Source organism: Momordica charantia (genome assembly GCF_013281855.1).
Source record: "Momordica charantia cultivar OHB3-1 chromosome 9 unlocalized genomic scaffold, Mcharantia_2.0 BLBB01000009.1, whole genome shotgun sequence".
NCBI classification, from domain to species: domain Eukaryota; kingdom Viridiplantae; phylum Streptophyta; class Magnoliopsida; order Cucurbitales; family Cucurbitaceae; genus Momordica; species Momordica charantia.
Genome location: NW_028275167.1, coordinates 776,978 through 793,445, shown reverse-complemented (window position 1 = coordinate 793,445; position 16,468 = coordinate 776,978). Strand labels below are relative to the sequence as shown.

The following is a 16,468-nucleotide window of genomic DNA, read 5'->3' as shown; positions in this document are numbered from 1 at the left end:
CTCTTTTGGATCGTTTGTTTCATGGGAATCCAAGATTCTTGTGAGATGGGCATCTAGATTCCCACGTTTGTTTTAGGGTGATGTAAGATATCCAGGTATCTCGGGATGCCCATACGGAAAACATCCGAGTCGATTTGGATGCCCCTTTTGAAACATGGGTTTCCATAATTTCCATGGGAGGGCATCCTATATTGACATTTTTGCCTTGTTTCATATATTTTCTTTTATCAAATTTCTTTAGTTTTGTTTGTAATTTTATAATTTAAATAATTAATGTACAATTTGACTAATAAGCAATTAAGTATATTTATGTATTACACGTACGTATAAAATAAATTTCAATTAAATTATAAAATATCTCCATTTACTTTTAATATTTGGAATGACTTATTATTAATAATATCTATTTATCTTAAATACATATCTTTAAAACAACATTTTTTTAACAATCAACCTACCTTTGATATTCTTCTTCTTAAAAGAATATAATTTATAATATAATAAATGAATTTCACCAAATATAACATTAATTATATTATTGTATTTTTTTAAATATTAATTTTTAATTTGGTAACATAATAAATGAATTTCATCAAATATAACATTAATTATATAATTGTATTTTGTAAAAATATTAAAGTTGAAAATTAAATTTATATTCAATATTAATTATTTTTAAAAAAGTCTTATATTAATATGAATTCTACTCATGTACAAAAATTAATACATATACGTCATTAATATAAAAAAACCTAAAATATTAAATTAATTTTAAGAAAATCTATAATATAAATGTAAATTATATTAGATTAAGGTATAAATTATATAAATATTCATAAGGGGATTTTTGGAACATTACATAAATTTAGAACATTCTCATCGATAAATTTGTAAAACAAACGTGGTTATCCAAATATTTCCGAACATCCTTATATATTTTCCTACGAAACAAATATGATCATCTGAAGATGCGGACATCTATAATTCCAGACATATGAAATTTCAAGCATCTACATTCTCAATAAACAAACACTTCCTTTGTTTTTTACTTGAACGTGATATCATATTTGATTTTTCTTATGATTGTCTGCATGCATTTCAAACACTAAAGAATGCATTGATAAATGCTCCTATTGTTATAGTACTAGATTGGACAAAGACCTTTTGAGCTAATGTGCCACACAAGTGAATACGAGCAATATTGGAGCAAAAAAAGAAAAGTTGGCAGGCTATCCAACAGGAGGTTATTCATGTTGCCCCAAAGATCAGGTTGTCGAGCAGTCAAGAGTTTGTCACACCTTCGTCTCAGTGATATATTCTAGAGTGGGTTTTGCGGCTAAGTACGAAAGTCAAACCCCCCTTTAGGTGGTCTTCAGGTATACCTGATCTTCCGACCTTTATCCATTCTCCACTAGACAAGATTATTTTCCTATCCCACCATTGTGAATTACGCTTGAATATAGTTGTTTTGTTTTCTTAGCTTGAACATAGTACATTTGTTTAACATTGTGATAACCTCCCACCATATAAGATACTTATAATAATCTCTTTGTTGAAAAGTAGGAAGTTTACGCCCTTTGTTCCATGCAAACAAAAGAAAAATCATAGTATTTTATAAATTCATCATTTTTCGGATTACATATTAATAGGAGGGGAGATATATATGCTAGTCATGTGAATTTGTCCAGCATTTATAATGTTAATAAAATAAATAAGTACAATAAGTAATCAAAATATACTTTTTGGTAAACAAAATGTACTTCTCTATTAAAAAAATATAGATATACTAAACTAAACTTGGGCAAGCAAACAAATATTACGTTCATAATTTCATAAATAATGGTTCTGAGATGGATCCATAATTCATAATAACTTTTTACTTTGTAAATACACGAAGATAGGTTTCAACCACCTCCTACATATTTAATCCTTTGTGCTGCAAAAAAAAAAATATATATATATATATTTGAAATATCTACGGCATTTGTAATACCATCAATTAACAATCTATCAAAACTCTTAATGAAGAATCAAGGATATTTATATATTTATAAAAAGCATCCATGCAATCGCGATTATATGATAATTATATATTATATTTATAATTTTGGAAAAAATGAGTACGAACTTTTATTCTCCACAAGTTTTTTCTGTAAGAACTTGAGAGCTAAAACTATTTTATGGTAACAAAATTTTTTTGGTATCATCTACCCAAAGCTTTATTCTACAATTGATTGTCTTGATCAATTTTTGGCATTAAATAGTAACTCAAGCTGTTGGTGGCGAAGCAATTGGAGCGACGGAAGAACAAGCAGGCGGATTTTGTTTTCCAGAAATGATGGGTTTCACATTTGAACATTGTGACGTAATAGGTCCTTCGCTTCCATTGTAAGTAAGATCAATATCAGCTATTTCTACACCTTCACATGGAAAATCGGAACTACAAATGATTTTGACTGCAAGCGCATTAGCTGAGGAGCCTCTAATATTCTTGAAGCTAACCTTGCTAATCTTGACTTTCGATGGAATCTGACAAACAACAAATAGAACATGCATGATTTCTTGAGATTTATGTTAATAGAACTAATAGTAATAATAAATTGAAATTGAAATAAAAGTCACGACGTTCATACCTTTTTATTACATTGGTTGTATGGACAATATTCTTGATCTATGAGAATGGGATTGCTGACATTAACCATTATTATATCTTCATAATGCATATTGGTAGCTGTGCCAGGAGTAGGAGAAGCGGGCCATGTTTTAATTCTGACACCATTGTCTGTATTTGTAAATGTACAATTCTTAACAATGATTCCCTCAACTGGTTCTTCAACGGTATATCTTCCAAGACTTCCTACGCTAATACCATGTCCTGGCCCACATGTCACGTTATTAATGGTTACATGTTTGCTTCCATCTCCAAGTGAGATACAATCATCACCAGTACCAATGCGCGTACTCAGGACATTAACCTCATTCGAACGACCAATGTGAATTCCATCAGTATTAATACTATGTCCTGGTGCATCTATAGTCACGTGTTCAAAGGTAAGGTTGTTGCAACCCAGTACAAATACATGAAAGTTCTTGCTATCTTTGGATGTAATTTCACTCACTATTGAATTTGTGATAAAGCTGAACTTCAAACTCTGCACATTTTCAACAAACAAAAATACTCATACATAGGGTAATGTCTAAGAAAAAAGTAAAAATGTGTAAGTTAATAGTCTGGTATTTAAAATTATATCAATTTGGATCATACATTAACTAACATTTGGACTAAAAAAAGATCATGGTATTGAAATCACTAAAGCCCCGTTTGAAAACGTTCACGGTTCTTGTTTTTATATTTTCTCTTTTTTAGTAAAGACAAATAAAATTGCACGACCCACAATATTCATGAATTCAAGAATGATAAAACAAGATATTTATCTATGTCGTATAAATTAGAAATAGAAACAAGAAGCAACAAGAAAATAGTTTTTGTTGTTAATTTTCAAATTTTATATACAATTTTAAGAATGTTTTTAAAAATGGAGAAATAAGAAATATAAATAATTGTCAAATGTTTAGATTTCTTAATACAATTACAAACAAATAACAAAAATATAAACGTTATCAAATCGAGAGCCTAATTTGATCAGTGGAGTTGTCTTACCATGGGAAATTGGGCACAATTGGGATTTTGGCCACAATCATTTTTTTCCCAAGCTAATTTTCCTTGTCCATCAAAAACTCCGCCACCTGTTAATGAAAAGTGGTCGATGTATTTGAAATTAACCCAACCTTCTCCCGTTGGATCTATTGGAGCCTGCAAAGTTCCTTGGAATTCAATTCCAATAGGGCTCTTGCAAGGGCCTACCAAATCAACTCCAGTTAATTGGTAACTTGCTTTCGGAATAATTACTTTACTTTGAGTAGTCGATGCACAAGCCTCCTTCCATGCCTTTAGCAAGGCCTATATATAGTTCGAAACATTATTAAAACTTATTTCTCAAATTTATTTTCTTTCATTTCAAATATCTATATTAAAACATTATGTTATTACCTGAGATATATCAGTACCAGGCTTAGCACCATACTTTGTCACATCAAAAACACCATCAGTAGATTGAGCTTTTCCTCTAGATACAAATAACAATACAAAGGATAGAGCCACCAAATTCAACTCGATGCTCATCTCGTTCTTCATCGACTTCTTCTTCTTCTTCTTTTTTTTCTTTTTCTTTTTTTTTCTCTTTTTTTGGTGTTTTTTTGAAAGATGCTTGAATGTTCTAATTACATTATAGAGTATTTATATAGAAAGGGAGAAATTTGATACCATTCAAATTTGTCTATTATTAGCTTTCTATTTTGCTCCAATTATGCATAACTAATTGTGCCACTTATCAACATCTATAGTGATCTATTGGTGTTTAAAAGAAACCATTTTCCTGTGGTTTCACCTCAAAAAAGTTCACTCCTTAACTTTCTCTTCGGAGTGAAAATAGCATTGTTGAATCAAACTCAACACAAACAAGTGGTAAATAAAAGTAGGAAGGAGAAATGTAAGGGTGGCATGAAATATCAAAGTGAAAGGAGAATTGTAAAGCTTTTATGGAATATGAAGTCACTTACTAATGCGATTGATCCTTCCCTTCAACCTTACTTATGTACCCAATTTTTCACTTAGTTTAAACTACTTAAAGAAATTTAGAATATTACAAGATAAGTGTCAAAATTGGGTATGATATAGTACTTGAGATATGACACCTAAGTGTAGAGGCACAAGAACGGCAGATAAGATAAGTCACAAAATTATATATAATAGGACTTATAGTGTGATGCTCGAATGTAGGGGCATGTGAAGGAAACGACATTGCATATGAATTAGAGGATCTTAAGACTATGAAATCATGGTTAATAATGATGTACTTTTTTTTTACGGCTTATTTATAAGATTTTCAAAACTAACCATATTTCCCTAAAGCAATCTTATCTTGCACGAATTCCAATAAATCACGCTAAAAGGACTTATGTTGGTCCTTAAAAATAGTCATTCAATTATAGAAAGCATGTAGCACAAGTCAAGAAAGTAGTGTGTCTAGGTCGCGACATTGCTTAGAAAAATTTCAAACGTAGTTGTTATGCTCCCCATTTGGCTAGATTTTTTCTTTTTAAATAAAGTTTGATTAGATTATTTGAACAAGATGAAACACCTTGATTTATATTAAGAAAATAAAAGATTTGATTGGGTCCGATTCGATTCACTAATTAAAGAAGTAATACAATTAAAGCAAACTGATTTATATATAAATATATCTTACCATGCCAAGTAATAATTCTACAAGCTTTTCATGAACCTAAAGATCTCTGTCGCCACGACAAGTAATAATTCTAGGGATTCGAATCGGACCTTATTGCTTGTTATTGCTTGTCCTGCCCTTTGTCGATGGAGACAGCCTCGCACGCTCTTTTCCTTTGCAAACGAGCTCGGTCAATTTGACGGCGTCTGTTTCCCTCGGTGAATATCCCCTCTAACCACAACCTGCAATTTAGAGAAATCTGGACAGAAATCATTGATATTCTTGACTGAGAACAAGAATCTTGCCGCCATTACCTACTGGGCGATATGGAACGATCGGAATCTTCATCTTCAATTTCGGCAGCTTCCACCGATTGAGGCAAAATGTGCTTGGATTACTGACTATGCCTCCTCGTTCTCCTCGACTCAAGCTCCGTTTCACCGCCCTAGTGGAGTTGAGCACACTGCTCGCGCCCAGAATCCCCGCTGGAACCCTCCCCCTCCAGGTTTCGTCTCTCTGAGCGTGGATGCGGCATGCAATAACAGAACTGGCCTCCTCCACCGGCGTTGGTATTATCTTCCGCGACTCAAATGGCTCCATTATCGCAGCTACCTCTGGGTGATGAACTGAACTGGATTTCAAAAGTTTGGAGCCTTCATCATCATTTTTATGATATTTCGTTCCACCATCTGCTCCGTTGTTGTAATAGGCCATCTCACTCATTGGCTAAATTTTACTTTACCAATTTGTCTTCTTCAACTTGATTCTCTAATTTTCCAGCTTGGCTTCGGGATGCTTCTTACTACTCAAATGTAGCCCACGTGGCCTGTTAGTCTCAATAATACGATCCTTTAAAAACGAAAAAATTGTATATCTTACCATGTCCTTACTTTAATTTTACAAGAAATCATCAGAGAATGATTATTGTTCAAGGGTTCAGTAGAATGTAATTTAGATAATTAATCTTCAAAATGTATTTCTTTAAACTATGTAAAGTTCAAAAAAAAAAAAATTTAGATTATGAAAAATTCAAATTAAAAAGTATATAAAAATAATAATAACTGAACCTCGATAATTTTATAAATTACATAGATGGAAAAAATATATTGCTACCACAATTTATAGAAAAAACATTTACATAATGACACCATTTCTCTCTTCTATCTATAAACTTCATAGCTGACATTTGCCGGACGTGCTGGTTCTTGGGCCAATTTTCCTTCGATTTTCCCTTCCGCAAAACCCTAGGGCACACCAAGCTGAGGGAACCAACTCTCACAATTACCCACCTGCCTTCCAATTTCTCCACTCCCTTCCAAATTCAGGTGATTCTCTTTGTTGCTTGCCTTGCTGCCTGCGTATTCGCTTCAATTTTTGAAAACCCTAGAATTTTCAATTTGGGGATTGGGATTACCCAATCATTTTAGGGTCTTCACCTCAGGGGTTTTTATCATTATATCATTCTGTTTTGTGCGTCTTATGCATTGTGATTGTGTGCATCGAGGCTAGTGTTGCAACCCTGTTGATTCATCATTAATATACATGGGCACCGAAATTTGCGTGTTCCATAGCAAATTCCTCCGAGTTTGTTCCAATGACAAGTTTATTGTTTCTGAACCTTCATTTTATCCGTCGTGAACACCCACGTTTGGAAATTTACAGGGCAATCAGTTGCAGTTGCCTTGCTTTAGCGGGCACTGTAGCTCATTTTCATATTTCACGTTGCTTGTGTAACTTACCTCTTATTAATACGTTTCATTTATTTATTTAATTTACTCGTTATCATTTATTTGGTGCTCAACTGCTGCTTGGTTGCTGAGTATTCCACCTTCCCCCAAATCATTCTGTGTCCGTGCATGCTCAGTACTGATATGTATTTCTACCTTTAGCAATTTAAAGCAATGGTGCAGCGCTTAGAATAGCTCAGTTGTGTTTTGTTCGTTTGCAACGTGTGTTAGCTGTTAGAGGGCCAATATCTTAAGGTTTTACCTAGACTATATTTGGTAAAATCATGAGACACATTTTAAGTTGACAAGTTTCTTTGCTGCTTAAAGAAACAAAGTTGTGTCTCATGCATACATATGTTTGCTGGGGAATAGGTTTTGTATTCAACTTTTGGAGGATCAGTGGACTAGTTCTAATTTATTGAATTTGTTTTTTCATCGTCTTTAGAACCTCTTCTTTACTGCATGGTGAGAATCATATCGTTAAATAGAGGTGGGTTACTTCTAAGTGGCTTTTCAGGTTCTTTCACGAAGAAAACACTATTTTGAGAAGAGAACTATTCTCAGAAGTAATTATGATTTTGATGGGATAGGTTGGGTATGTGAAATCTGAATGTTCAAAAAGGTGTCTAGACTTTTGGGTGTCCAAAACAAAATCCTTCTTGTAGAAAGTGTTTTTTTCAAGCTTGGAAACAACCACAAACTTGGATTTTAGGAAGATATTTGGCTTGACTGAAGCCCTGTGCGTAAGATGTTTTCACTAATATGTGTAACATTTCTAACACGAGAAGAGTTGGTTGAGATTGTTGGGATGCAAACGGTAAGGTATCTCCTTACAATCTTGATATTCAAAACAGGAACAAGTTGCCCTTAGGCATCCAGAGGGGGTGCCCAACCGTTAGAGAGGGTTGGGAGCTCTCCCACCAAAGCTAACCTTAGCTAAAGACAAAACACGCCTTTCCTAGCTAAGCACAAAAGTTTAAGTACCCCCCTTACAAAGGCCCTTGCCCAACTAACTAAGTAGAATTTACACCTTTACCCTTCCTTACATACTTATTTACAATTGGGGGTCTCACACGTAACCCTTCTAGGGTTTTTCCTATAGTTCTTTTTCCCATATTACAAGCTCTCCTTCCAGCCCCCTTCGGCCCCTTTGTTCGCCTCTCTTTGGAAGGGCAAAATTCCAAAAAAAATTAAATTCTTGGTGGCAGGTCTTACATGGAAAAGTCAATACCTTGGATCGTATTCAGAGGTGTTCTTCTTTCTTTTTGGGTCCACAGTGATGTGTTGTTCTCTACATAGGAGCCTCGGAGGATCTTGATCACATCAATTCACGCGTGGTTTATGGGATCGCTTTTTTGGGAGTTTTGGGGTGTCTTTGGCTTGTAACAGGGATTGTAGGGTGATTATAGAGGAGGTATTGTATCCCCCTTTTCGAGACAGGGAGATTTTTGTGGTAGGAATATTTCTTGGATACTCCGTGGGGCATTTGGTTTGAGAGAAACAATAGAATTTTAGGGGTGGAGAGATCCAAGGAGTTTGTTTTGGATCTTATTAGATTTAATACTTCTCTGTGGAGGTCGGTTTCTAAAGTCTTTTTGTTCTTATAGTTAGGTACTTAGGTATTTATCTTTCGGATTGGAGTCCCTTCCTTTAGGGGTCTCATCTTGTTGGGCTGTCTTTTTGTATGCTCTTATATATATATATATATATATATTTTTTTTTTTTTTTTCATTTCTCTCAGACTCAGTGAAAGCTCGATTTCTTAAATTAAAAAAAAAACATAGATTTTTTTTAAACAAGAAACGAGGCTTTTCATTGATAAGATGGAAAAAAACAAATGGTCAAGGATACAATCTCCAGGAAATTGGAGAAAACTGAAAACTGAATGAAAAATTAACAATCAAACAAGAAAATGAATGATAGTTCTCCCAAATCATACAAATATCTAATAATGAAAACTTGATGTAAAAGACACGAGTCTTGAAAGCTTTCTTCAGGGTGGGACAGGATCAGAAATGATATCTAACATTGAGAACGTATCAAAGCTTCAAAAGATGCAACAAAATCGGACAAAAATATCCGAGAACCATCACGTAATACCATCTTCTCTGACTCGTTTTCAAGGGGAAGAAATGTCTAGTGATGATTTATGGGATCTTGTTTCTTCTCATGCCTCAACCGGAAAGTGCTCCAGTTACAGTGATTTTTGTATTTATGACTTTATTGAGATTCATGCCAATTTGAAATTCCTTTTGTAATTCCTTTGACATTTTGCATACCTCTCCTTCTTTTTACAACCCCTTTTTGAGCAATACACAATTTCGTTTCTTATAAAAAATATATATAGGAAATAAATTATATGTTTAGCCTATTATTTATATAGCAATCCTGAAAATGAAAGTGTGGCTTTTCCTATTTTTAGATGATACTTCTATGGACTTTTTTCCTGCGATTTTTTCTTCTTTACTGAAGGGAAAATATGGACATAGTGCATTGATTTTTTTACGACTTGAATTTACTCCAAATGTTAGTTCGTTGTGTAATCTTCATAACATACATCATTTTGTTGTTTTATATGATATAATATGACCTTTTCCATTTGATTGACAGGCTGAGGTGATGTGGTGCTAGTTATTTTTTAGTATCTATATCATGGATTTGACTAGTTTTATATTATGATCGGTGTTGAAATTGTGCAATATAACTTTTGGAAACTTGATTGAACTTGTTCTTTTTTTCCCCCTGCAAAGGAGCTTCGTTTCTTCTGTCCTCAAGTATTCCATACATGGATGTACACTCCACCCCCACCAACCCTCTCCCACTGGCAATTAACCATCGAAACCCTAGGAAACCCGTACTCCTTCAGGAACAACAACCAAGCCCTTCCAAAGCCGACTCTCCCGCTTCTTCAAATGGTAAGCTCATGGAGAGAAGGCCCCATGGAGGACGCATGGATGTGGCAAAGCTGAAGGCAAGTGAAGCAAGTGAGCGGAAGGAGGAGGTGAACAGGAAGATAGCTTCTCAAAAAGCCATTTCGGTGATTTTGCGCAGAGAAGCCACCAAGGCTGTCATTGAGAAGAAGAGAGGTCCCACTAATTCTAAGAAACTGCTTCCGCAGACTGTGCTTGAGGCTCTCCATGAACGAGTCTCAGCCTTGCGATGGGAGTCTGCGCTCAAGGTCAGTTATATCTAGTTTTAAGCTGCCTCTGACATTGATTTTGGATTTTATAATCAATCATCTTTTGGTTAGACATTCTTGGAAGAAGAAGGTGAATTATTTTGTTTTCCCCTTTTATGGTGATTGTATGATGAGTCAAATTACTCTTTGGAATTTCCAATTTCGAGTGCAGCACAAATTTAAGTTGATTTTATGAGATTTAGTTAATCTAGAGCTCTCTCCGATTTGATTTCTTAGAATACAAAGGAATTGATTGAATCCCAGATAACAGACATATTTCTTCGTGTGGAAATTGGGAAACAAGATGCTTTGCTTGTGAGTTTATTTGATCAAATGGTTATGAGGATAAATTGGTTTGAATCAGTTTACATGCACAAAAACCGAGAGAGAATAAAAATATATAATAATTAATGAACACCGTCATGGGTTGGCCTAGTGGTCAATTAGGACTCATTTAAATTAGACCACATTTAAATTATAAAAGACTTGGGGAGAAAGAGTTCAATCCATGATTGTCATCTACTTCAAATGTAGTATTCTAGGACTTTTCTTGGCAACCAAATGTCTCATGAGGATAGTCTAGTTGCATGCAAGTTGGTCATGATTGTCATCTACTTCAAGTAGTATTCTAGGACTTTTCTTGGCAACCAAATGTCTCATGAGGATAGTCTAGTTGCATGCAAGTTGGTCTAGACGTTACGGATATCAAAACACACACACACACACATATATAATCTTCAAGGTCTATTGATTTAGCTTGTTGTCTTCACTGGGTGGCTTTGCTTGTGAGTAATCAATCAAGTGGAAAAGAACATACTGGTTTCTTGTCTTCTGAGCAAAGCTGCCCCTTATCACGGCTCCTAACGACGTAAGGTTTTGACTTCTTAACTTACAACCATGGAATAGATTTTTCTTTTGTTTTTTTGTTTTTTTTCTTGATAAGAATATATTTCATTCTTTTGTTAAATATAAGCTACTATTGTAATTTGAATTTGTTATGCCTATAGTGTCAAAATTTTAGTAAGATGATGATTGTATTAAGAAGTGAAATTTTGGGTGCATGGGAAAACTTGGAACTGAACTGCAGATGAACACTATATTTTATGATATGACTTGATTCTCTGAAGCATAAGATCGGAAACTTTTGAAAGGCTAACACTATTTTTTTTAGGAAGAGACATAATACAATAAGATGATAGGATAAATAATGACCAGGATACATTTACATGGCAAATGGACCAGAACCAAACAACAAAAAGGCTAACACTATTTTGGATCTTGTGGATTGCCAAATTAGCATGCAATGCTATATTTAATTCACGGTTAAGATTTAAGAATTAGTGAAGTTTAAAATTGTGCCAAAAACTAGCCTTGTTGAGTTACCTGTGCAACTCTTTGTATATTTCAGGTTTTTGAACTACTTCGTGAACAATTATGGTACAGACCCTATGCCGGCATGTATATTAAGCTAATTGTTATGCTTGGAAAATGCAAGCAACCCGAAAAGGCCACCGAGTTGTTCCATGAAATGATTGATGAAGGCTGTGAAGTGAGCCAGGAATCATACACTGCTCTCTTGTCTGCCTACAGCAGGAGTGGTCTTCTTGACAAAGCATTTTCGCTTCTTGACGAGATGAGAAACAGTCCCGATTGCCAGCCTGATGTTCACACTTACTCTATCCTCATAAAATCATGTTTGCAGGTGTTTGCATTCAAAAAAGCACAAGCTCTACTCTCTGACATGGTGATTCGAGGAATAAAACCCAACACTATCACATATAATACCTTCATTGATGCTTATGGCAAAGCAAAAATGTATTCTGACTTGCCTGCCTTTTGAGAATATACTAAATGACTCATCTGGTTGCTAACTAGAGTGCTTTCTGTACAAAATGATGAATATTTCATTATTTGGTCCCTAGTTAAACCTGAGAGTTGTAGCCATAGGTAGATCATAAACTTCACTTTTAAGATGGTCTTATATCTTTTAACACCACAGTAGAACCTACCACAACCAATGCTCGTCATTCATTTCCTTGGAGTCAATTGGGATTGGGACTCAACATTGGTTATAATGTGCCTCAAGGTAGCCCTAGTGGTAAGGACTTGGGATGTGGGAGAGAATTTTTGAGGTCTTGGTTCGAGAGAGAATTTTTGAGGTCTTGGTTCAAGCTTCCATAGGGAAGGTTTAATAAATGAAAACCGTCGATGTCTCTTAGAGCTGGCATTGCAGCACATGAAGTCGAGAAAATTTTCGAGGTCCTGGTTCAAGCTTCCATGTGGAAAGCTTAATAAATGAAAATCCTTGATGTCTCCCAGAGCTGGCATTGTAGCACGTGAACTCTCCCTTAGGAGTAGTGGGGTGGGACCTATTACCATGGATGTTTATAAAAGATGCTCATAATGTCTTGTACTTGTCATGCTTGTTATTAATGTCTCTTCTCCCCTTAATCTAACCGGAAATCAATTCTCTCTCCATTGCATTCTTCTATCACATTACTGGCAACCAGATGAATGTGTCTGTTACTTCAATTTTAGAATAGTAATTATTTTTATACGTTTACGTTCTGCAGGTTTGCTGAAATGGAGTCTATATTGATGGAAATGCTGAGTGATGATGGCTGTAAGCCTGACGTTTGGACCATGAACTCGACGCTTCGAGCCTTCGGCAGTAGCGGACAATTGGAAACCATGGAGAAGTGCTATGAAAAGTTTCAGGGTGCTGGAATCCAACCAAACATTCAGACCTTCAACATCCTTCTGGATTCATATGGCAAGGCTGGAAGTTATGAGAAAATGAGTGCTGTGATGGAGTATATGCAGAAGTACCATTATTCATGGACAATTGTAACGTACAATGTCGTAATCGACGCCTTCGGGAGGGCTGGGAATTTGAAACAGATGGAGTATCTGTTTAGGCTCATGAGATCAGAGAGGATCAAACCGAGTTGTGTAACACTCTGCTCACTCGTGAGGGCATACGGCCAAGCGGGAAAACGTGAAAAAATTGATGGTGTACTGCGTATTGTAGAGAATTCCGATATAACGTTGGATACCGTTTTTTTCAACTGTCTTGTGGATGCTTACGGGCAGATGGGATGTTTTGCGGAGATGAAGAACGTGGTCGGGATGATGGAGCAGAGAGGATGCAAGCCTGATAAGACTACATACAGGACCTTGGCTAGAGCTTATTCAGATGGTGGAATGGGAAACCATGCCAGGGAAATCCAACATCTTATAAGCTCAGCAGAAGCAAGTAAGAAAACCCGACCAGACTTGTGATGTTGATTAAATTTTAGAGAAATTATATTAATATATATTTATAAAAACACCATCATCATTATTATTATTATTTTGAAAAAATGTCACAAAAGTAATTAAGTTATATCATCAATTATAGTTTAATCAAGAGAGTTATAATTCACATCTCGTTTATTAATTAAAACATTTCTTATTAATATCCATGATCCATGATTTTCATAATTGGAAAAAAAAATATAGATTTTTGCGATATTTTCATATTTTTAGATATGAGGATTAAAAATGGTAAATTACAGCCTAATTTACCCACAACCAAAGTCTCCTTCACTAATTCAATTGATTTTTTAATAATTTCCATTATTTTCATAATTTTTTTTTGCAATATGTATTGATATTGATATTTTCATCAATATTTTTGTGAAATTGAGATCTCGAAATTTTTGTCTACTTTGACAGCGTATAAGTTTTGCAATTTATGCTATTTCATAAAATTTTAAATCTGATGCTATATATAAAATACATTTGTGTTATTTTTGTAATTCTCTCTTAGATTTTATGAGAGCTCTTCCTTTTGCACCCTTTTGTAATTTGTAACTTCAAAATCTTAATAGAAGTAATTTTAACCTATTTTCAAAATCCAGCTTCAATTTTCAAGTTTTATGTTGATCGTGTTAATTCTACATCTAAATTTTATATATATACATAGTCGAACTCATGATCTCTTAGTTAGAGACTGATGACAATTACGATTGAATTAAGTTCATGTTTGCAGTGATGTATGTTGAAAGGTTAAGATTTGAAATATATATTATGAAAGAATAAAATAATATAATAGTTAAAACACCAAAAATCTAAATAATATTATTACTAAAAATCTTATTGCGCACATTGACTCAATTCTTAAAGTAGGTGACTATTATAGGGTTTGAATCCATTCTCTCTCAATTAATCCAGTCCATTTGGATCAATGAACCACTTTGAGAAGGAAAATGTTATTGAAGAAAATACATCAATAAAAATATGAAAAGCACTTCTTTCTTAACTTAAAAATTTTTCTATGAATTTTATATTTTTTATTGAAGTTTTAAATCACAATGTTTGAAGGGTCTCAATTTTGTGAAAATATTTATGAAAATCATAAAATATATATATATATATATATATCACAACATGTGGAGACGAGGATCGAACTCACAAGTTTTTAATTGAATATATGTATTAATTACCGTTGGCTATCCTCACTTTATGATAGATTTATGTGTGTGGGTGTATATATATATTTAGTTATTGTGTGCATGTGTTTAAAATTTTGTTTCAATATTAGATTTGATAATTTGTAAACAAATTTCTTGATTTTTTCTACCTCAGTGATTAATACAAAAAGAAAGATCTCGAATACAACGATTTTTCAGGCGTATAGAGAATGATATGAACAATAGGGTCCGTGAATCTTGCTCAACCACCACAAACATGATTGTTGGTATTTTAACTACTTTTAACCTTTTGTTCTTCAAAATAAAAAAGTAAGAACATGTATTATAACATTTTTTCAAGGATAAAAAATATCTAATAGCTATTACATTCTAACCTTTGCAGTGAATTAAAACTTATAAGAGAATATGACTACTTCATCTTCCTCGTAGATGATTGCTCAAAATATGAATATTTTTAACTAGTGCGAATATAAGTATGAAGCTCATAATTTTTTTTTATAAGATTAGAGTAGAAAACCAATCGAGTAAGTATATCAAAACACTACGACGATATTATGAGAGGGAGTAAATATATGATTAGTGTTACAACATATACAGAAAGCCAAGATTGTATTCCAATTTTTAACAACAAAAAAACATCTCAATAGAATGGTATTATCGAGAGGAGATTAATTTGAGAATTAATCTATTGAACACAATCCATCGAATGATGAGTAATGTTCCAATATCATACTCTCAATTTGAGGATATATAGTGGCGGTTGCATTATATATATTGAAGGTATAGTTGGCTCTAAAAATGTCTCCTAGCGCACCTATCTAACTATTGAAGAGTTGTAAAACTAGTTTATAACACTTGAGAGGATGGTTGACGACATTTATGCTAATGACAAATCCAAAAAGTTGGAATCTCGTTTTAAAGAATGCTTATTTGTATGATTTTCCTAGAGAGATGTGAGTTGATATTTTTTATAGTGAGAAGGATCTCGAGGAGGACCACATGAGATCGAGATCGTAAACCTTGTAGCAACATATTGTTAAATTGATGCTTCCTAGTTAATCAGTAATATGTCAACAAAAGTAGTTTACAATTCATAGATGAATCCCAAGATTAACCCAACCGGGCTTGACTGAAGCCTTACGTGCTATAATGGAGATCCTATTTCGTTTCATATTTCTAAACATATATGAGAATTTCCATTTCTTCAACTAGTGTCGATGAATGGGAGAAAGACATACGTGGATTAGTACAATTATTGGTAGCATCATATTCAGGATTCCAAAGAATTTTGTACCGGGTGACTCCCTAAGCAAACAATAAGTAAGAGTCCACATATGACACTGAGAAACTATTGGCTTTTAAAGAAGCGTCACAAAGATGAATGCATGAATCAAAGTCACGGAACTATCTACTCCAACTTAATTTTGGAACTTATAAGATTTTTTTAATGGGTAAATCCATAAGTTTCAAATCCTCTCTTGTTTGTGTAGAAATCCTTGTGATTCATGGAATAATGCAAGATTCCTTTCTAACATAAAAAGTTGACTGGCTTAACTAATTCTAATTAAAAGATTTGGAGAGAACAATATATTTTAGGGATCTAGATAGTAAAAACAAAATGTTACCACATCTTATATATGGACACTATTTTAGTTGAATATTTAATTAAAATTATAGATAGAGTAACTTATCTCTATTAAAAAAAAGTATTTTCTAATCCAATATAACTAAAATAACTTTAAAAGTACTTTTTCATAGCATTATGAGATGAATAATAATACTAAGAGCAATCCTAATATT

At 33.8% G+C, this 16,468-nt stretch overlaps 2 protein-coding genes across 2 annotated transcripts; one reads left to right on the top strand and one right to left on the bottom strand.

The window, feature by feature from the left end:
• Positions 1-2,075: 2,075 nt before the first annotated feature.
• On the bottom strand, positions 2,076-4,651 carry LOC111019009 (exopolygalacturonase). Its single transcript, XM_022295292.2, has 4 exons — positions 4,052-4,651; positions 3,662-3,961; positions 2,634-3,152; positions 2,076-2,529 (listed from the first exon to the last, which is right to left on the bottom strand). The coding sequence occupies exons 1-4, from the start codon at positions 4,193-4,195 to the stop codon at positions 2,269-2,271; spliced, it is 1,224 nt and encodes a 407-aa protein (XP_022150984.1). The 5' UTR covers positions 4,196-4,651; the 3' UTR covers positions 2,076-2,268.
• A 1,765-nt stretch (positions 4,652-6,416) lies between these two features.
• LOC111014179 (Pentatricopeptide repeat (PPR) superfamily protein) lies at positions 6,417-13,545 on the top strand. The gene is made up of 4 exons (XM_022288823.2): positions 6,417-6,613; positions 9,766-10,193; positions 11,602-12,008; positions 12,767-13,545. Exons 2-4 carry the CDS (start codon positions 9,801-9,803, stop codon positions 13,473-13,475), a joined length of 1,509 nt encoding a protein of 502 aa, XP_022144515.1. The 5' UTR covers positions 6,417-6,613; positions 9,766-9,800; the 3' UTR covers positions 13,476-13,545.
• Positions 13,546-16,468: the final 2,923 nt, after the last annotated feature.

What these genes read in the sequence shown, in the direction of transcription:
- LOC111019009 (XM_022295292.2), bottom strand. Translation starts at nt 4,195, where the DNA reads ATGAAGAACGAGATGAGCATCGAGTTGAATTTGGTGGCTCTATCCTTT. An exon ending in CTGGTACTGATATATCTCAG is followed by an intron (nt 3,962 to 4,051) that starts GTAATAACATAA and finishes AACTATATATAG; the next exon opens with GCCTTGCTAAAGGCATGGAA. An exon ending in ATTGTGCCCAATTTCCCATG is followed by an intron (nt 3,153 to 3,661) that starts GTAAGACAACTC and finishes GAAAATGTGCAG; the next exon opens with AGTTTGAAGTTCAGCTTTAT.
- LOC111014179 (XM_022288823.2), top strand. Translation starts at nt 9,801, where the DNA reads ATGGATGTACACTCCACCCCCACCAACCCTCTCCCACTGGCAATTAAC. An exon ending in GATGGGAGTCTGCGCTCAAG is followed by an intron (nt 10,194 to 11,601) that starts GTCAGTTATATC and finishes TGTATATTTCAG; the next exon opens with GTTTTTGAACTACTTCGTGA. An exon ending in GCTTATGGCAAAGCAAAAAT is followed by an intron (nt 12,009 to 12,766) that starts GTATTCTGACTT and finishes TACGTTCTGCAG; the next exon opens with GTTTGCTGAAATGGAGTCTA.